This window comes from Microcaecilia unicolor, chromosome 3, assembly GCF_901765095.1.
Source record: "Microcaecilia unicolor chromosome 3, aMicUni1.1, whole genome shotgun sequence".
NCBI lineage: Eukaryota > Metazoa > Chordata > Amphibia > Gymnophiona > Siphonopidae > Microcaecilia > Microcaecilia unicolor.
In genome coordinates this window covers 336699770-336721877 of record NC_044033.1, presented here as the reverse complement: position 1 = coordinate 336721877, position 22108 = coordinate 336699770, and the positions used below count along the sequence as shown (strand labels likewise).

The window sequence follows — 22108 nt, the reverse complement described above, 5'->3', positions numbered from 1 at the left end:
ACTATATGTCTTGTCCACAATGTTGGTGAGCCCTTAGGTCCCACAAGGCCCCGAGGAGCCTCAAAGGACAGCCGTGCAACCCCAAATCTTCACCCACTGCGTCCGCCGTTCACCAGGGGTTGAGCCCCCAGCTGCAGGCGGCCAACGGGACTGCTGGAACCGCGGGGTTGACGGACTGACCTGGCTGGAGTCGGGAGATGTGGGCAACTAACAAGCAGTAGTCAGGGTCAAGCAAGTCTCTGGGCAGGCGGCTATCAAAGCAGTAGTCAGGTTCAAGCAAGTCTCTGGGCAGGCGGCTATCAAAGCAGTAGTCAGGTTCAAGCAAGTCTCTGGGCAGGCGGCTCTCAAAGCAGTAGTCAGGTTCAAGCAAGTCTCTGGGCAGGCGGCTCTCAAAGCAGTTGTCAAGTTCAAGCAAGTCTCTGGGCAGAATACCAGGAAGTAACGAACACGGAGCAGGGCTTCGGGAACAGAACCTGAAGCAATGTGTCAGTTCAGTTTCCATCTTTAAATATCGTGCCACATTAGCCGCCCTGCCCTCGTAGGAGTAGCCCACCAATCCGGCCCTGGGTATCGGCAGAGCCCCTCGGATTGGCTCTGCCCGATCTCCCAGGCGGAACCACCAGCTTGGTCTTCCAATCCGGCGCTTTGTAGGCGGAGCTCCAGGGTCCCCGGCTCTGGAAGGAGAAAGACGCTGACCCATGCGTACTAGCGTCGCCATCTTGGGTGGCGCGAACCCCGCATCCACACCCGGCGACAGACCGGTGGCCGCAGTCGCCGGCCGCCGGACTCGGCCAGACCCGCCATCACCGCGGCGGAGTCCGCCCCCATGCCGGGGCCACAACTCTCTTTTTCCACCTGGTTTGGACCCATTGGCTTTTTCGAATTGGTTTTCTGCTGGTTTAGAAACTTGGGGTCAATTTTTTTGATGAAGAGGCCTTCATTCCGTTCAGCACACTGGTTGAAACATATGCAATTTCTTCTAAGGATATTTTGCATACAAGTGAAACATTTTCTTGCTGTTGTTGAAATAAAGGCTAAGGTTATGCGAGAGGATTCCTTTTTGGAAGATTTGTGTAAGGACTCTAAAGTGACGAGGGGTCTTATCATTTGCTTGTATACTTACCAGTGTAGGCGGGTGCAGCCTCCCATTGAGCATCGATTGCATTGGCATCGGGAATTGGGCTTGGCATTGGGTGATGATGATTGGAATTTTATGGCGTATGTTTTGTCGAGGATCTCTATATTTGTTCCTTTTAAAGAAAATGCGGTAAAAGTTTTATATAGGTGGTATCTGACTCCAGCGCGCCTTCATCACATGTTTCCGAAGGTATCCCCTTAGTGCTGGAGGGAATGTGGGCAGAAAGGTACCATTTTTAGGTATAACTTGTCTGGAATGTTTTTACGTTTGGGGAGCGTGCCAGGTGCCCTTGACCTGGATTGGCCACTGTCGGTGACAGAATGCTGGGCTAGATGGACCTTTGGTCTTTCCCAGTATGGCACTACTTATGTACTTATGTACTTATGGGTCATCTCTGGTGGTCATGTGTTAAGGTTCGGGCTTTCTGGAAAGCTGTTCAACACAGACTCCAGAGCTGGCTCTCTAAGCCTATAAAGTGGTCACCTGAATTTTTTCTTTTTCTTGAAAACCTCCTGGCCTTACTACATCCCAGTCCTTATTGGTTCGCCATGCTGTGTCAGTGGCCAGGGTTACTCTGGCCGCTCACTGGAAATCTCATGTTCCTTCTTTGGTAAAATGGTTAAACAAGTTGTGGTATATTTGTGAAATGGAGAGGCTCTGGGCCATTTGCTGCAAAACACTAAGTGGGAAGCTATTTGGGAACCCTTTGTGTCACACTGTTCGTGTTGAGAGTCTGTGGTTGGAAGGTAAGAGGAGAGGGGTGGGATACAGGGGGAAAAAAAAATTTTCCTCTTCTTTCTTTCTTTGGGGCGGGGGGGGGGGGTACTTTGTAAACTCTTTTTAAAAAACAAAAACCTAAGGAGTATAAGGCAAGTGGTTACCTTAGCCTTGAGAGATTATTACACTGTTTATTAATCTCTAGTGTACTTTGGACTTTGTATTGTTTTACATCTGTGTTGTATTTGCTGATGTTGGTTGTTGTGACTTATCTGCCTTTGTTATATCGCTCAAATTTTAATAAAGACTTCTACAAATTAAAAAAAAACATTTGGACACTTAAATCAATTTCCTATTTTAGTAATATCAGATACTTGGTCATACCTTGTAAAATGTGTTTTCTCATCGCAGGTCTTCCAATTATAATGACTGTGTTCTCGACGAGTGTTAAACAAGAGGAAGATCTCCCCTTCGTGGATCTTCCTGAATCAGAGATGTCTGAACAGAGTCATCCTTCTGTAACAAGTAAGTATAAAAATCCTCCTGCACATCTTTACTGAAGTCAGCTGGGACCATTCAGGAATTCAGCGCTGGTGGGATAAAAGACTGTCTTCTCCTCCCACTGTCGATTTCCCTACTTTAGACAGATTAGACTATCTGTAAAGATGGAGGAGTCATGGATAGAGGTGGGTATCCCAGGGGTGGGATCAGGTCTGAAAAACCCTTCAACCTAGAGTGTCTTGGGGTTGAGAAATCTGTACTGTTGAAAGGGCTGCTGGAGGTGGAGGGCTGTACTGTTGTGGAGGAACATGATTGACTGACATGGTGCAGTTTGACTTAGTCATGGACATTTTGTATTGCTGGTAGATTAATGCAAATCACAGTACATAATGCACTTTATTGTAATGATGCCATTCCCAATTCCAAAATGTCAGTCACAACTTCCTGGGGCAGCCTCCTGCTCATGGCATTCCCAATTCCAAAATTGAGGCCGCAGCCTCACATTAGTCTCGACTGCCATTTTGTTGTGGTTTTTTTGTAACTTTAAATTTATGAATTTTCAAGGTAATCAATAGAAATCAAACAAAATAAAACATGGAAAAGAAAATAAGATGATACCTTTTTTATTGGACATTTCTTAATACATTTCTTGATTAGCTTTCGAAGATTGCTCTTCTTCGTCAGATCGGAAATAAGCAAATGTAGTTGATGACAGTATATATATGTGAAAACAAAAAAAACAGCACCACGGGCCTTTAAAAATGGAACACAGTTCTTTAATGAATGAGCCTTGACAAAAAGACCCGACACGGGCCGTGTTTCGGTGACTAGCACCTGCTTCAGGGGTCACAGTGATGACGTGGAAAACTTGGGGAATAACTCGAATATATTCCTCTACAATATATTATTCCTTACCCCACGTCTCATGTAGTAAAAGCTACAAAGCACCAAGCACAAAGCATCCATTTTGATACAGAAAGTGAAAGTGCCTTGGTGCTTTGTAGCTTTTACTACATGAGACGTGGGGTAAGGAATAATATATTGTAGAGGAATATATTCGAGTTATTCCCCAAGTTTTCCACGTCATCACTGTGACCCCTGACGCAGGTGCTAGTCACCGAAACACGGCCCGTGTCGGGTCTTTTTGTCAAGGCTCATTCATTAAAGAACTGTGTTCCATTTTTAAAGGCCCGTGGTGCTGTTTTTTTTGTTTGGACTTTAGTTTGTACTTTGTTCCCTCTCTTTTGTTATATCCAAGTATATATATGTGAAACATCCAAGCATTTCAATGACAGTCTAACAGGGTGGGTGTGGGTAGGAGGTATGCATGGGAACATCAAAGCATTTCAGTGATAGTCTAACCGGATGGGGGTGGATAGGTGAGAGGAGGGTGATAAACAGAGCAATATAACTTTATGGTTTATAATGGGCTAGAAAACCCAGATCCTTGTTAAGTCCTGTTTGCTGGGTGTCAAAATATTCAATCATTCTGACTTCAAAGGTCTTGCGTTCCTGTATTGTTTTAAAGTTGCCTTTCAGGATTCTGACTATGAAGTCACTGGTACAGTGATCTGGTTTTGTAAAGTGCTGCCCCCAGGGGTGGGAACCAGGCTGGCACTAGCCATCTTCATGTGATGTCTATGTAAATTGAACCTTGTCTTTAGCCTCTGGCCCGTTTCTCCAATATAGCATCCTTCGTTACATTTTTTACACTGCATGATATATACTACATTGGAAGATGAGCATGTGAAAGATTCCTTTATGTTGAATATCTTTCCTTTGTGAATGACTGTGGGGTCCTGTGAAATGTTTTGGCATAGCTTGCAGCTGGATATATTACAAGGATGTGTGCCCTTCTCTTTTTCAGTCTGTGTTGGGAGTTTACTTCTGATTAGCTTGTGTTTTACGTTGGGTGGCTTTCGGAAGGCCAGAATTGGTGGGGCTGGGAATATCTCTTTCAGTAATTCATCCTCTTGGAGTAGCGGCTGAATATCTTTTATGATTTTTCTTAATTTTTCCAGCTCTGGGTTGTATGTCACTATAAGGGGGATTCTGTCTGTGGCTTTTTTTTTCTTTGTACTGTAGCAGATTTTTCCTGGGTGTTTTGAGGGAGGAGGCAATATTTTTGGAGATTTTGGGGTTGTAGCCTTTCTGTTCGAAGGATGCAGCCAGGATTTCAAGATGTCTGTCTCTGTCCCTTGAGTCAGAGCAGATACAGTGGTATCTTGTGGCTTGGCTGTAAATAATGGATCTCTTTGTATGTGAAGGGTGGAAGCTGGAGTTGTGGAGGTAGCTGCATCTGTCTGTGGGTTTCTTGTATATAGATGTTTGTATACAGCCATCACTGATTGAGACCGTGGTGTCCAAAAAATTGACTTTTTCTGGGGAGTAGTCAATTTTGAATCTGATTGTAGGATGGTATGTATTGAAGGAAGCAAAATTGTTTCAGAGTTTCTTCCCCCTCCGTCCAAATCATAAAAATGTCATCAATAAGTACATAAGTACATAAGTAGTGCCATACTGGGAAAGACCAAAGGTCCATCTAGCCCAGCATCCTGTCACCGACAGTGGCCAATCCAGGTCAAGGGCACCTGGCACGCTCCCCAAACGTAAAAACATTCCAGACAAGTTATACCTAAAAATGCGGAATTTTTCCAAGTCCATTTAATAGCGGTCTATGGACTTGTCCTTTAGGAATCTATCTAACCCCTTTTTAAACTCCGTCAAGCTAACCGCCCGTACCACGTTCTCCGGCAACGAATTCCAGAGTCTAATTACACGTTGGGTGAAGAAAAATTTTCTCCGATTCGTTTTAAATTTACCACACTGTAGCTTCAACTCATGCCCTCTAGTCCTATTATTTTTGGATAGCGTGAACAGTCGCTTCACATCCACCCGATCCATTCCACTCATTATTTTATACACTTCTATCATATCTCCCCTCAGCCGTCTCTTCTCCAAGCTGAAAAGCCCTAGCCTTCTCAGCCTCTCTTCATAGGAAAGTCGTCCCCTCCCCACTATCATTTTCGTCGCCCTTCGCTGTACCTTTTCCAATTCTACTATATCTTTTTTGAGATACGGAGACCAGTACTGAACACAATACTCCAGGTGCGGTCGCACCATGGAGCGATACAACGGCATTATAACATCCGCACACCTGGACTCCATACCCTTCCTAATAACACCCAACATTCTATTTGCTTTCCTAGCTGCAGCAGCACACTGAGCAGAAGGTTTCAGCGTATCATCGACGACGACACCCAGATCCCTTTCTTGATCCGTAACTCCTAACGCGGAACCTTGCAAGACGTAGCTATAATTCGGGTTCCTCTTACCCACATGCATCACTTTGCACTTGTCAACATTGAACTTCATCTGCCACTTGCACGCCCATTCTCCCAGTCTCGCAAGGTCCTCCTGTAATCGTTCACATTCCTCCTGCGACTTGACGACCCTGAATAATTTTGTGTCATCGGCGAATTTAATTACCTCACTAGTTATTCCCATCTCTAGGTCATTTATAAATACATTAAAAAGCAACGGACCCAGCACAGACCCCTGCGGGACCCCACTAACTACCCTCCTCCACTGAGAATACTGGCCACGCAATCCTACTCTCTGCTTCCTATCTTTCAACCAGTTCTTAATCCATAATAATACCCTACCTCCGATTCCATGACTCTGCAATTTCTTCAGGAGTCTTTCGTGCGGCACTTTGTCAAACGCCTTCTGAAAATCCAGATATACAATATCAATCGGCTCCCCATTGTCCACATGTTTGCTTACCCCCTCAAAAAAATGCATTAGATTGGTGAGGCAAGACTTCCCTTCACTAAATCCGTGCTGACTTTGTCTCATCAGTCCATGTTTTTGTATATGCTCTGCAATTTTATTCTTAATAATAGCCTCCACCATCTTGCCCGGCACCGACGTCAGACTCACCGGTCTATAATTTCCCGGATCTCCTCTGGAACCCTTCTTAAAAATCGGAGTAACATTGGCTACCCTCCAGTCTTCCGGTACTACACTCGATTTTAGGGACAGATTGCATATTTCTAACAGTAGCTCCGCAAGTTCATTTTTTAGTTCTATTAATACTCTGGGATGAATACCATCACCCGGTGATTTACTACTCTTCAGCTTGCTGAACTGACCCATTACATCCTCCAAGGTTACAGAGAATTTGTTTAGTTTCTCCGACTCCCCCGCTTCAAATATTCTTTCCGGCACCGGTGTCCCCCCCAAATCCTCCTCGGTGAAGACCGAAGCAAAGAATTCATTTAATTTCTCCGCTACGGCTTTGTCCTCCTTGATCGCCCCTTTAACACCATTTTCGTCCAGCGGCCCAACCGACTCTTTGGCCGGTTTCCTGCTTTTAATGTATCTAAAAAAATGTACCGGTAGTATTTTAGAGGTTTTGGTCTGGATGTATTCAGAAATGTCTCTTCCAGCTCAGCCATAAAAAGGTTGGCATATTGGGGTGCTGTCCTGGTGCCCATCGCAGTGCTCATTATTTGTAGATAGATATCATTGTTAAAGCGGAAGTAGTTGTGAGTTAAAATAAATTTGATTAATTTTGTAATAGTTTGTGGTGAGTATTGATGGTCCAGTGTGGATGTTTCTAGGAGTCTCCCACATGCAGCTAATTCTAATTCATCGTTATTCCCGACGTGGGGCCCTGTTTCACCATCATAGGTTTATACACAGTTCTGAAATACATTCCCTTCAGAACGCCATGATGGTGAAACGTGGCCCCATGTCGGGAATAACGATGAATTAGAATTTTAATCTTCACTACAGCACTAGGGTGAAGGTCCAGCAGCACAGACACCAGCCCTATCATCGGCATCAATTGACCATCTACAGATAAGTGATCATTTTTATTAAACCAGTAGTGGTCAAAAACATATGTTCGAATACAGTGGTTTCATACTAGGGGGCAGGTAGGACCAGTGTGATGATGGTAGGAAGCTGCGGGCCGATTCCATAACATATGGTACATGGCACATGAGCAAGTTCTGAGCACTGCATATTAAAAAAATTAAAAAATACGTATATGAATATTTGATATAGGAATAACACTGGTGGAATTATTGATAGAGTTAAAATGTAATGCCAAGAAGTGTAGAGTGATGCACTTGGGGTGCAGAAACCCAAAAGAGAGATACCGAATAGGAGGGGAGAGATTAGTAAGCTCGACTCAGGAGAGAGTCCTGGGGGTGTTGGTGTCTGAGGATCTAAAGGTGAAGAAACAAGGTGATGGCCGTGGCCAGAAGGGTGCTAGGCTGCATAGAGAGGGGCATAACAAGCAGAAGAAAGGAGGTGTTGATGCCCCTCTACAAGTCGTTGGTGAGGCCCCACTTGGAGTATTGTGTTCAGTTTTGGAGGCCGTATCTTGCTAAAGATGGAAAAAGACTGGAAGCAGTGCAAAGAAAAGCTACAAAAATGGTATGGGATTGTGCGAGGAGAGACTTGCTGACCTTAATACGTATACCTTGGAGAAAAGGAGAAACAGGGGTGACATGATACAGACGTTGAAATATTTGAAATGAATTAATCTGCAAATGAACCTTTCTCGGAGATGGGAAGGCGGTAGAACTAGAGGACATGAATTGAGGTTGAAGGGGGGGGCAGACTCAGGACTAATAATAGGAAGTATTTTTTCATGGAGAGGGTGGTGGATATGTGGAATGCCCTCCCGCGGGAGGTGGTGGAGATGAAAACGATAATGGAATTCAAACGTGCGTGGGATAAACACAAAGGAATCCTTTTTAGAAGAAATGGTTCCGCGGAATCTCAGCGGAGATTGGGTGGCGATGCTGGTAATTGGGAAACAAAACGGGAGCTGGGCAGACTTCTACGGTCTATGCCCTGATCGTGACTAAATAGGGATGGACTGGAGTGTAAATTTTAAGGGGCTTCGACGTTAGCTTCTGAACCTAGTACAAGAACAGTGCTGGGCAGGCTTCTACGGTTTGTGCCCTGAGAATGGCAAGGACAAATCAAACTCGGGTATACATATAAAGTATATTGTTGGGCAGACTGGATGGGCCGTACAGGTCTTTATCTGCCACCATTTACTATGTTGCATATGGGAAGCTTTCAAGTGAATTAAAAAGCTTTCAAATAAGTTTAAGAAATTAAGAAGATAGGAGGAGAGAAAAACATGGCAAATGGACAAGAGGCCCTGGACAGCGATTTAACTACTACTACTACTACTTAACATTTCTAGAGCGCTACTAGGGTTACGCAGTGCTGTACAATTTAACAAAGAGAGACAGTCCCTGCTCAAAGAGCTTACAATCTAATAGACAAGTGAACGGTTGGTCCGATAGGGACAGTCAAATTGGGGCAGTCTGGATTCACTGAACGGTAAGGGTTAGGTGCAGAACGCAGCATTGAAGAGGTGGGCTTTAAGCAAAGACTTGAAGACGGGCAGGGAGGGGGCTTGGCGTAAGGGCTCAGGAAGGTTGTTCCAAGCATAGGGTGAGGCGAGGCAGAATGAGCGGAGCCTGGAGTTGGCAGTGGTGGAGAAGGTTATTGAGAGGAGGGATTTATCCTGTGAACCGAGGTTACGGGCGGGAACGTAAGGGGAGATGAGGGTAGAAAGATAGTGAGGGGCAGCAGACTGAGTGCATTTGTAGGTAAGAAGGAGAAGCTTGAATTGAATGCGGTATCTGATCATAAGCCAGTGAAGTGACCTGAGGAGAGGGGTGATATGAGTATATCGGTTCTGGCGGAATATGAGACGTGCAGCAGAGTTCTGAACAGATTGAAGGGGAGATAGATGGCTAAGTGGGAGGCCGGTGAGGAGTAAGTTGCAGTAGTCCAGTAGCTGTGAAATGCACTGCCGGCAGCCCTTCTATATGAACTGAATACGGATTTAAAAAAGAAAGTTAAATTTAAGAGCTAAGAAGGAGCAGAGACTGGGACCATAAAGGTAGAAAAATAATTTTATTTTCCATTTATTGACTGCAATGTGTCAGTTTTGGGAACTGACATCTGCTGTCTTTATATTTTGCACTGTACATGAGGAAATGCAACATTCCATAGCACCAAGCAGATCAATCCATAGACTGATGGGTTGTGTCCATCTACCAGCAGGTGGAGATAGAGAGCAAAACTTTGCCTCCCTATATGTGGACATGTGCTGCCAGGCAGTGTTGCCAGGTGGGCGGTTTTACCGCCCAATTGGGCGGTTTTCCGCGACCCGCCGCGGGAAATTTTTGCCCGCGGCGGGTTGCGGTTTTTTGGGCTGGTTTTTGTGCTTCGGGCGGTTTTTTCGGCCGCGGGGGGGCGGGGTTAGTGACGTTTTGGGGTGGGGTTAATGACGTTTTGGGCGGGGTTAGTGACGTGGGAGGCGGGGCCGATGACGTGGGAGGCGGGGCCGATGACGGGGAGGCGGGGCCGATGACGGGGAGGCGGGGCCGATGACGTGAGAGGCGGGGCCGATGACGGGGAGGCGGGGCCGGTGACGTGGGAGGCGGGGCCGGTGACGGCGGGGGCGGGGTTGATGACGGCGGGGGCGGGGGTGATGACGCAGGGGTGGGGGTGTCAGGGGCGGGGTTTGTGTTTGGGCGGTTTTTGGGCTGGTTTTTGGGCTCCAGTGGGCTGGAAAAAAATTTTCCACCTGGCAACCCTGCTGCCAGGAAGTCTTCAGTATTCTCTCTATCTCAGCAGGTGTGGTCACACGCAGCAGCTCTGGCTTGGCCTCCACGCAGTGGCGTACCTAGGGTAGTTGACACCTGGGGCCGGTCATTTTTTAACACCCCCCCCCCCAAATCCAGTACTAGGCATGCCGAGAATACAAAACACTCAGGACCTATAGAGCAATTCTACCATACCATAAGCAGTCATTTCTACGAGTCACACAAGGAAAAGGAAAGCATCTTAAACACTACAGTGAGCACTAGAACATCAATTCACCTATTGTAAAACGAAACCAGACAGAATAGTACAGATCGTAGATCCTGCACAGTCAATGCCAACTGAAAGCCATGTCTTTTTCACAAACACAGATACACCCTAATCCACTATAGAATAAGTAATCATAAACTTTCTATTTAGACAAAAATTAAACTGAACCCCCAATGCCAGACTCTGCATACAATGCAACACCACAGAAACTGTCCCCTAGTACTGTGCAAAATATAAAGACAGCAGATGTAAATTTGAAAAAAAAACAACTAACAAGTACCAATCACCACTTTACAAATTAACAAGTAGAAATAAAACAAATATAGAAAGTAAAATAATACCATTTTATTGGACTAATACATTTAGCTTTCAGAGGCCAAAACCTCCGTCCTCGGGTCAGTACAGTATAGTGCTGTTACAGTATCCTATCCTGACCTGAGGAAGGGGGTTTTGTTCTCCGAAAGTTAGTCAAAATGTATTAAAATTAGTCCAATAAAAAGATTACCTTATTTACATGTTCTATTATAAACATTTAACACATCTACAATACTTTATCCTAAAGCAAAAAAATAAAAAAATATATTTTATTTACAGTTTGTTGTCTCTGGTTTCTGCTTTCCTCATCTTCTTTTCACCGTCTTCCTTCCATCCAGCATCTGTCTTCACTCTCTCTCTCTCTCTCTCTCTCTCTCTCTCTGCCATCCAGTGTCTGCCCTCTCTGCCGTCCCTTCCATCCACTGCCTGCCCTTTCTCTCTGCCCCTTCAATCCACCATTGCCCTCCCTCTCCCATCCATCCAGGGTCTGCCCTCCCTCTCGCTCCCTCTTCCATCTAGGATCTGTCCCCTCTCTCTCTCTCTCTGCCCCTTTTTTCAGCCCCCAGTTCCAGCCCCCTTCTCCCCTCTGAACACCCCCACCACAGTCCCCTTCTCCCCTCCCCTGTCTGAGACCCCCACCCCAGTCCCCTTCTCTCCTCTGAACACCCCCATCCCAGTCCCCTTCTCCCCTAGACGAGGAGAAGGAAGGATATTTGATTTTTTTTTTTACAAGCAGGGCACGAGGCGCTGCCTGCGACGCTGCTTCGCCGGTTTTTTAAATGTGCGGCGCCGCGGGAACGGCCACGGGAGGCGGCGGGAGCGGAGCACCCCCACCCACTGGCACCCGGGGCGGACCGCCCCCACCGCCCCCCCCCCTCCCCCTTGGTACGCCACTGCCTCCACGCCTATTTGCTTAGACTTTGTTTAGTGCCTGGGGTTGAGGGCTCTCTTGAGAAAGTGCAAACCTGGTGGTTCCAGGTCCCTCCTTTTCTCCCCTCTCCCACTGGCTCTGTTAAAAAAAAAAAAAAATTGTAAACGTTTAAAATAGACGTTCATCTTCAGCTGCTCACTGGGAACACCATTTCGTCACAGCTTGGAGCAAGAAGCAGGTAATTTTACCTTGTCTTTAGCGGGCAGGGGGTTCCCGAACGATTCTCTTGTGGAAAATGGCAGCGGATTTTAAGAGCACTAAAAGATATCCTCCTGACCGCGTTTGCGTGGTCAGTGATTAGGCGCTGGGTGCGGAGGCAAAATCGCCCTACTTAACCGGTTCTGATGATACCGAGTTTGCCGGGTCATCTGCCATTACGGCGTCAACGGTTTTTCCCGCCATGGCCGCCCTTTCTTCTTTGGGCGCCCATCCCCCGCTAGCCGCCCTTCCTCCGTTGGCCGCCCAGGCAATCCAGCCTAGTGCAGCCGCCCATGATTTGGGCGGCAGTAAAAAAGTTAAGCGCTTCCACGCGACGTGGCACTATGGACGCCATTTTGATGGCGCAACGCTCCTCTTCCTCTTTTTCAGGATTTGAGGTTGAGAGCTCTGCTAGGCCCTTTGCCCAGGCCACAGAGACTCACAGACAGGAAGGGTTTTCCCCTGAGTTTGTGTTACTGCTGCATCAGGCATTCCAGCTGCAAAATGCTGCTCCGACCTCCCGGGCCTCTTCTGTGGCCGACAAGGTTGAGGTGCGCCAGTGGCGTTCCTAGGGGGGTGGACACCCGGGGCGGCGCAGCGCCCCCCCCCCCCCGATGCAGCGCGGAGCCCCCCCTGGGTGCATGCCGCTGGGGGGGGGGGGGGTGCCGCAGCACGCACCTGCTGCGAGTTTAGTAACTTTGCTCGTTCGCTGCAGCTCCCTCTGCCCCGGAACAGGAAGTAACCTGTTCCGGGGCAGAGGGAGCTGCAGCGAACGAGAGAAGTTAGCGAACTCTCGCAGCAGGCGCGCGCCACGGCACCCCCCAGCGGCGTGCACCCGGGGCGGACTGCCCCCACCGCCCCCCCCTTGGTATGCCACTGAGGTGAGCGCTTTATTTAAATGTCAGCGGGTGGAGCCTTATGTTTTAGAGGATTCTGGCTCAGAGGTAGATGAGGGCAGCATCTCTGATTTTTCCCAGAGGTCCCTTGGGGATTCTGTGGAGGAGGCTGACCCTCGCTCTGATGGAGCTGGTGACCCGCAGCGCGACCTTTCCGCTCGGAGGAGCTGCCTAACCTGTTGATTCAGGCTATGGGCATTCTAAACATTTCCTCGCCAGATGAAATTCCTCCGGCCTCGGCTGGTCCCTCCATTATGTTGGGTACCAAGCACCCGCCCAGGACCTTTCATATCCATGAAGCCATGCATACTCTCATTTTGGCTCAGTGGGACTCTCCAGAGGCGAGCCTCAAGGTGGCACGGGCTATGTCCCGGCTTTACCCCCTGCCAGAGTGCGAACGAGAGGCCTTGCGCTGGCCGGCAGTGGACTCTCTAATCACGGCAGTGTCAAAGAAGACGGCCTTGCTGGTAGATGGCGGCACAGCCCTCAAGGAGCCTCAGGACAGAAAACTCGAAGCGGCCTTAAAGATGGCCTTTGAGGCAGATGCCTTGTGCTTGCAAGCTTCAGTATGCGGCTCGTATGTGGCCAGGGCATGCCTGTCTGTGGTGCAGCGGGCTTCCCCCTCGGATCCCTCGTTGAGGGTGAATTGGCCGGTCCTGGAGTTGGGTTTGAACTACTTGGCAGACCTTCTCTATGATATCTTGAGAGCTTCGGCTAAAGGCCTTGCTCAGATGGTCACCGCCCGTAGGTGGCTTTAGCTTAAATATTGGTCTGCTGACCAGGCCTCCAAGTCTCGTCTGGCCAAGTTACCCTTCAAAGGCAAATTGCTTTTTGGGGATGAGCTGGACAAGATTGTCACTGAGCTCGGCAGTTCTAAAGGAAAGAGATTGCCGGAAAGCAGAGCGAAGTCCAGTAGTGCCCGCTCTGGTCCCGCGAGGGGACGTTTTCAAGAGGCCCGTCGATTTTGTTCGGGCAAGTCTGGAGCCTCCTTCTCCTCCTCCAAGCAGCGGTTCACTCCAAAGCAGCATTCCTTTCGCAGAGACCGCCGACCGGGAGGTGCTTCCTCCGGTTCTGCCCCAGGGTCTCATACCCAATGACAGGCCCCTGGTCCATGGTCCAGGGCAAATAGGAGGACGGCTGTCTTCATTCCTGGACGAGTGGACCAGGGTAACTTCAGACACATGGGTTCTGGAAGTGATAAGAGACAGCTACAAGTTGGAATTCTGCCGGCCTCTAAGAGACTGTTATGTAAGGTCTCCCTGCAAGTCCCCACTCAAAGTGGCGGCGGTTCAGCGCACCTTGGACAATTTGATCCGCCTGGGTGCGGTGGTCCCAGTCCCCGCAGACCAGTGCGGTACGGGACACTACTCCATTTACTTTGTGGTGCCAAAGAAAGGAGGCTCTTCTCGGCCGATTTTCGACCTAAAAGGGGTCAATCAGGCCTTGAGGGTGCGGCATTTCCGCATGGAGACGCTCCGCTCTGTGATCTCCGCAGTGAAGAAGGGAGAGTTCCTGACGTCCCTGGACATCAAGGAGGCCTATCTGCATATTCCTATCTGGCAGCCGCATCAGCGTTTCCTGCGTTTCGCAGTGCTGGGCCGGCATTTCCAGTTCCGAGCCCTCCCTTTCGGGTTGGCTACGGCCCCGCGGACCTTTTCCAAGGTGATGGTCGTCATTGCGGCGTATCTCCGCAGGGAAGGAGTGCAAGTCCATCCTTATCTGGACGACTGGCTGATTTGGGCTCCCTCCTTTTTGGAGTGCCAAAGAGCGATGAACAAGGTCATTGCTCTGCTGAGCTCCCTGGGATGGATCATCAACCGGGAGAAAAGCCAGATTCTGCCGACACAGTCCCTGGAATATCTGGGAGTGCAGTTCGACACCAAGACGGGCGGAGTGTTTCTGCTGGAAAGCTGGAGCTGCAAGCTTCAGGCCCAGGTGGGCAGGCTCCTGGACTGCTCAGTTCCCAGAGCTTGGGACTATGTGCAGCTGTTGGGCTCCATGACGGCCACGATGGAAGTAGTGCCCTGGGCCAGGGCCCATATGAGACCGCTCCAGCACTGTCTTCTGCGGCGTTGGACTCCAGTTTCGGAGGATTATGCGGTACGCCTTCCCCTGGATGCCAGAATGAGAAGAGCCCTGAGTTGGTGGCTGAGGTCAGACAAGCTGTCAGCTGGAATGCCTCTCATGATCCCTGAGTGGACTGTCGTCACGACGGATGCCTGCTTGACAGGCTGGGGAGCCCACTGCCTGGGACAGACAGCGCAGGGGCTCTGGACGGCGGTGGAAGCACAGTGGCCCATCAATCTCTTGGCGCTTCGGGCTATTCAGTTGGCGCTGCAAGCGTTCCTGCAGGACCTGGTGATGAAACCAGTTCGGGTCCTCTCAGACAATGCCACGGCTGTGGCCTATGTCAGTCGGCAGGGCAGTATCAAGAGCGCTCCCTTGGCCAGGGAGGCCATGAAGTTATGCCGTTGGGCAGAAGCGAACCTGGAGCAGCTGTCAGCGGTGCACATTGCTAGAGTCCTGAATGTCCAGGTGGACTTTCTCAGTCGCCATACCTTGGATCCTGGAGAGTGGCAGCTGTCGGCTCAGGCCTTCATGAAGATCACGAAGCGCTGGGGCATGCCGACCTTAGACCTGATGGCGACCTCGGTCAATTGTCAAGTGCCACGGTTCTTCAGCAGAGGTCGAGATTCTCGGTCTCTGGGATTCGATGCTCTCCTTCAGCAGTGGCCGACATAGGAGCTTCTCTACGTGTTTCTTCCATGGCCCATGATGGGCAGAATCCTCGGCCGGGTGGCAAGGCATCCAGGTCGCGTGGTCTTGGTAGGCCCAGACTGGCCCAGATGTCCTTGGTATGCGGATCTGATCCGACTATCCATAGACAGTCCTCTGCGACTTCCAGCGGAGCTGGGCCTTTTACATCAGGGGCCCGTGGTGATGGAGGATCCCTCCCCCTTTGGTCTTATGGCCTGGCTCTTGAGAGGAAGTGGCTGAAGAAGAAGGGATTCTCAGACAAGGTCATCGCCACTATGCTAAGAGCACGGAAGCGCTCCACCTCTACTGCTTACGCCAGGGTCTGGCGTACCTTTGAGGCCTGGTGTGAGGCTGGTTCTCTGTCGCCGTTTTCAGCTACAGTGTCTGCAGTGTTGGCATTCCTGCAAGAGGGGCTGGAGAAAGGGCTTTCGCTCAGTTCTCTCAAGGTCCAGGTGGTGGCTATTGCTTGCTTCAGAGGCCGCCTGAAGGGTGCTTCTCTGGCTTCCCATCCAGATGTAGTACGTTTTCTGAAAGGAGTTAATCATCTGCAACCTCCTGTGCACTCCGTGTCTCCTACATGGAATCTCAATCTTGTCCTGCGAGCATTGTAGAAGTCACCCTTTGAGCCCTTGTCATGGCTGTCGCTTAAGGACCTCACGTTGAAGACAGTGTTCTTGGTAGCAATCACTTCGGCCAGTAGAGTGTCCGAGATCCAGGCGCTCTCGTGCCAGGAGCCGTTCCTGAGGTTCGTGGAGGCAGGAGTGGTTATTCGACCGGTGCCGTCCTTCCTGGCCAAGATTGTTTCTCGCTTCCATGTGAATCAGCAGCTGTGTCTGCCCTCCTTCTGTAGGGAGGATTATCCAGAGGAATTTCATGCTCTCAGATGCCAGGATGTTAGACAGATCATCATGAAATACTTGGTAGTGACCAACGATTTCCGGAAATCGGATCATCTCTTCATGCTGTTCGCGGGCCCTCGTAGGGGCCTTTAGGCATCCAAGCCTACACATAGTACGTTGGGTCAAGGAAATGATTGCATCAGCCTATGTGGCATCAGGGAAGGTGCCGCCTATTCATCTGAAAGCTCATTCTACTAGAGCGCAAGCGGCCTCTATGGCGGAGTCCAGAGCCGTTTCGTTGGAAGAGATTTGCAGATCGGCTACTTGGGTGTTGGTCCATACTTTCTCAAAGCATTACCGCTTGGATGTGGCTGCTCGTGCCGAGGCACAGTTTGGAGCATCAGTGTTGCGCTCCGGGATTTCTAGGTCCCACCCTGGGTGAGTACTGCTTAGGTACATCCCACCAGTCTATGGATTGATCTGCTTGATGCTATGGAAGGTAAAATTATGTATTAACATACCTGATAATTTTCTTTCCATTAATCATAGCAGATCAATCCATAGCCCCGCCCAGATTTCTGTACTTTTTGTGTATATTTCAGATGTAAGTTCAAGTATTCAATTTCAAGTTCAATTTCTTGCTCATGAGGACTTCGTGTTCAAGTTCCTCAAGTTGGATTTCTCTTCAGTTGAGACGATTTGTGTTACAGTGAGCTGCTGCTGATTCTCCCCTTCCCCGTTTCGGCGGTGGCTGGGTTGAGCTCTAAATTGCCGGCATTCTGCCTCGTATCCGTCCTGCTTTGGCGGTGGTATTTATTTATTTTATTTTTATTACATTTGTACCCCGCGCTTTCCCACTCATGGCAGGCTCAATGCGGCAGGCAATGGAGGGTTAAGTGACTTGGTAGGGTAAGCCAGCTCCTCCCGCGGTTGCGGTAGCAGGATATGCCAGTTCCCCCCGCTTCGGCGGGGTTGAGTCCCCCCACCGCTCTGCGGTGGAGGTTGACGGAGTGTCGTCCCCCCCCTGCTTTGCGGGGGTGGGTTAATGGAGTGTCCCCTCCCCGCTTGGCGGGGATGGGTTGACGGGAGTGGCCCTGTTTGGGTGTAATTCTCTATGGAGGTGTTTCCTGCGACTGGAGCTTTGATATCGACAATACTGAGGACTTCCTGGCAGCACATGACCACATATAGGGAGGCCAAGTTTTGCTCTCTATCTCCACCTGCTGGTAGATGGACACAACCCACCAGTCTATGGATTGATCTGCTATGATTAATGGAAAGAAAATTATCAGGTATGTTAATACATAATTTTACCTTTTCTATTTCTCTGGTGTTGTGCTGCATGTAGAGTCTGGCGTCTTGAGCTTTCAAACTAATTGTTGTTTACATATTTCTACTCTTAGGGCTCCTTTTACTAAAACTTAGTATACACTAATGGGATTTAGTGTGCATTAAGTGCCCTGTGGCCCATAGGTATAAAATAGGACATACAGCATTTAGCGCTGCGAATTCCATTAGCACTCGCTAAGCTTTAGTGAAATGCCCCTTAGTTTGTGGTCACTTATCCTATATTTGTGTCTGTAAGTGTGACCGTGTTGATTGTGGGGACCTGTAGTAGTAGTAATCCTGCTTGTTCAATTTTCCCGATAAATATATTGATGCTCTGGCCTCAGTGCGATATTTCCAATGCTGCCTTTTCCTAGGAAGGTCCTCGTTGGTGCTTTTATGGAATGGTAGATTTGGTCATTCAGGTCCCAAGTGACTTTTGTAGGGTTTTGTATAAATTCATAATATGCCTGCTGCTGGAGAGAGTTATGTTGTTGTGTTCCTTAGATTAATGTTTGGTTTGCTCTTCTCCGCATTGATGTGGATTTTGTGATGTTTGTCAATCTCTTTAAGTACTGTATAATAAATTTTTGAATAAAAAAACAATTATTTACTATTTATTTATTAGAATATGTCAGTTTTAAGAAGGTACATATGCTAGAGCTGGTTTAAGACTTGGCAGGGACCCGTGGGAAAAATCTCACTCATTTAGCCTTTAATCTCCAGCATTGGGATGGGCCACCCTTGGTGTCTGTGCCCCGAACAAGCTACTAGACTACCCCTTCAAGGTAAGGGCTGCGGGGGTGGCGGTATCATGTGTGTGTGTGTGGGGGGGGGGGGGGGGTACAGTGGTAGCATCTGTTAGGGGGGCGGCGGCAGTGTGTGGGCATGAGAGGGGGGAGGCCCCAGAGCACTCTCAGTCCGCCCCTGGTATCAAAAGATCACCTGCAAACCCAGTCTGCCTGCCCATCCATGCCATCTGCTGCCCCTTTCCATCCCTTACAGATCCTTTGTACTTGTCCCAAGCTTTCTGGAATTCAGATACAGAATTCAGATACAGTGTTCATCTCCACCAGGAGGCCATTCCACAAATTTACTACCCTTTTTTGAAGAAGTATTTAAGGAATGGCCATATCATTTGAGTTAATATGTTTGAATTATGTATCCTTTCCTCATTCTGAGAGGAAAATTCAGATCATCACATATATGGGCGCACTTATAAGAAGCCGAGCTAGCGACTGCCGGTGTGGTAATTCCGACATAGCCCTGCTATCACGTTTTTGTAAAAGGGGGGGGGGGGGGGAGATGATTTCTTACTCAGTTTTGGAAATAACTTTTTGAAGTTTCAAGTGTGGTTATACCTTAAGAAAATGCCTTGGTATATTTAGTCATTACCTAAATATAAATAAGTTTCTCTCTTTACATGCACACTCAAATCCATCTCATCAATAGTTTGGGATATATATTAATATTAATCTTTATTGGTTATACTATTGCTTCAGGAGAATCTGGAACTTTAGTTACAAAAACATCTGCAAGGTTCAGATGCATTGGCGTTTCTAAAGAAAACCTATACAAACTGACCTTATGATATGGAAAAAAATCCAATTTGAAGGACATTCTGAAGTGATTTCAGCTGAGTTTTCAGACCTGAACTGGTTCCTGAACATGGAGGAACTCCAGAGTTTAATTACACTTTGAGTGAAGAAATATATCCTCCGATTTGTTTAAATTTACTACTTTGTAGCTTCATTGCATGCCCCTAGTCCTAGTATTTTTGGAAAGAGTAAACAAACAATTCACGTCTACCCGTTACATTCCGCTCATTATTTTATAGACCTCTATCATATCTCCCCTCAGCCATCTTTTCTCCAACCTGAAGAGCGCAACCTGCTTATTTTCGAAAGAGAAGGACGCCCATTTTCCGACACAAATTGGGAGATGGGTGCTCTTCTCTCAGGTGCGGCCAAATTGGCATAATTGAAAGCCGATTTTGGGCACCCTCAACTGCAGTCCGTCGCAAGAGCAGCCAAAGTTTAAGGGGGCGTGTCGGAGGCGTAGCGAAGGCGGGACTGGGTGTGGTGAAGAGATGGGCGCCCTAGGCCGATAATGGAAAAAAGAAGGGCGGCCCTGACGAGCATTTGGCCGACTTTTTTTCTTGGTCCATTTATTTTTAGGACCAAGCCTCAAAAAAGTGACCGAACTGACCAGATGACCACCGAAGAGAATCGAAGATCACCTCCCCTCACTCCCCCAGTGGTCACTAACCCCCTCCCACCCTAAAAACCAAACTTTAAAAACTTGTTTTGCCAACCTATATGCCAGCCTCAAATGTCATACTCAGGTCCATCGCAGCAGTATGTAGGTCCCTGGAGCAGTATTAGTATGTGTAGTGCACCTCAGACAGGTGGACCCAGGCCCATCCCCCCCCCCCTACCTGTTACACTTGTGGTTGTAAATGTTGAAACCTCCAAACCCCCCCCCCCCAAAATCCACTGTACCCACATGTAGGTGCCCCCTTTCACCCCTTAGAGCTATGGTATTGTTGGACATTTGTGGGTAGTGGATTTGGGGGGGGGGGGGTTGGGGGGCTCAGCACCCAAGGTAAGGGAGCTATGTACTTGGGAGCTTTTTCTGAAGTCCGCCGCAGTGCCCCCTATGGTGCCTGGTTGGTGTCCTGGTATGTGAGGGGGACCAGTGCACTACGAATGCTGGCCCCTCCCATGACCAAATGCCTTGGATTTGGCAGGTTTGAGATGGCCACACTCGGTTTCCATTATCGCCTAAAACCGAGTTTGCCATCTCTAAGGTCGACCTAAATATTGGGATTTGGGCGGCCTGGACCGTATTATCAAAACAAAAGATGGCTGCCCATCTTGTTCGATTATACAGTTGGCTTTGCCCCTTCCTGGAGATGGCCGCCCTCATTCTATAATGCCCTTCCAAGTCACCTTAGCCTTTCTTCATAGGGAAGTCGTCCCATCCCCTTTGGCATTTTCATCGCCTTTCTCTGTACCTTTTCTAATTCCACTATATCTTTTTTGAGATGTGGTGACCAGAATTGAACACAATATTCAAGGTGCAGTCGCACTATGGAGCGATACAAGAGCATTATAACATGGTCATTTTTGTTTTCCATTCCTTTCCTAATAATTCTTAACATTCTTTCTTAGCTGCCGCCGACGCACACTGAACAAAGGGTTTCAACGTATCATTAATGACACCTAGATCCCTTTCTTGGTCCCAGCACAGACCCCTTGGTAACCCCACTCTCTTCCCTTCTCCACTGAGAATACTGACCATTTAACCCTACTTTCTGTTTTCTATATTTTAACCAGTTTTTAATCCAAAATAGAACACTACCTCCTATCCCATGACTTTCCAATTTCCTCTGGAGTCTTTCATGAGGTACTTTGTCAAAACCTTTTGAAAATCCAGATACACAATATCAACCGGCTTACCTTTATCCACATGTTTTCTCACCCCTTCAAAGAAATGTAATAGATTTCCCTTCACTAAATCCATGTTGGCTTTGTTTCATTAATCCATGCTTTTGAATATGCTCTGTAATTATGTTCTTTATCATTTTGGCCTTCACTGACGTCAGGCTCACTGGTCTATAATTTTCCGGATCTCCTCTGGAACATTTTAAAAAGTTTCATTACATTGGCCACCTTCCAATCTTCCAGTACCATGCTTGCGTTTAAAGATAAATTACATATTACTAACAATAGTTCTGCAAGTTCATTTTTCAATTCTATCTGTACTCTAATATAAACTCTTAGTGCAACATACTTAGATCCTGGGGAACTGGGTTCAATTCCCACTGCAGCTCCTTGTGACTCTGGGCAAGACACTTAACCCTCCATTGCCCCAGGTACAAATAAGTACCTGTATATACTATGTAAACCACTTTGAATGTAGTTGCGAAAACCACAGAAAGGCGGTATGTCAAGTCCTATTCCCTCCCCTCCTCTTATCCTAATTAGAATAATTGACTATAAATGTTGAGCTAGGGGTGGGTGGGAGCTGGGTAGGGGTTGGGAATAAGGACTGAACTAGGCCCTGCTGTGTCTTCTAGAGTCTGTCTGTTAATGCTTTGGCAGAAAATTCAAGTTTTAAAACTATGGGTTAAAGGGTATGGAGACTAGTTAATAAAGTTTGCTTCTTTTTTTTCTTCTTAATTCTGTGTTTATCAATAACGTACAATTCCTCTTATAAACCCAGTCTTTAAGTTACCAAGCACAGAGCAAAATGACGTCACTTACGCAGAGAAATGTCCTCTTCTCTCAGAACGTCTCAGAAAGAAAGTTAATTGGGACCTTTCCTCTCTATATAGTTTGGATTCTAAGGAAACTGCTTCAAGCAAACCCTTCAAAGCTAACCCAGTAATCAGATTGCCTTTAGTAATCTTTGCAAATATTCTACTTAATTCATCTGAAAAGTAGAAATGATTCCCTGGTCCAGCAGTTGTATTTTGGAGGTGGTGTTCTTGGGAAGACAGCTTACCTTGATTTTTCCATCTTTGCTGGTTAGTGTTTCCACTGGAGAGCACGCAGGACAGTTGTCGAGA

The 22108-nt window shown here is 47.9% G+C and overlaps 1 protein-coding gene across 2 annotated transcripts in view; it reads left to right on the top strand.

Annotated features, from left to right (window-relative positions):
- Positions 1-22108, top strand: part of LOC115466870 (oocyte zinc finger protein XlCOF6-like) — a 59291-nt gene that overhangs the window by 9424 nt on the left and 27759 nt on the right. Inside the window, exon 2 of one of the 2 annotated variants that reach the window (XM_030198443.1) lies at positions 2267-2380. In XM_030198443.1, the coding sequence (XP_030054303.1) occupies positions 2281-2380 (100 nt within the window). In that variant the 5' untranslated portion in view covers positions 2267-2280. Of the gene's footprint in view, positions 1-2266; positions 2381-22108 lie in introns of those variants that run through there. The other variant, XR_003941607.1, reaches the window with a different exon arrangement.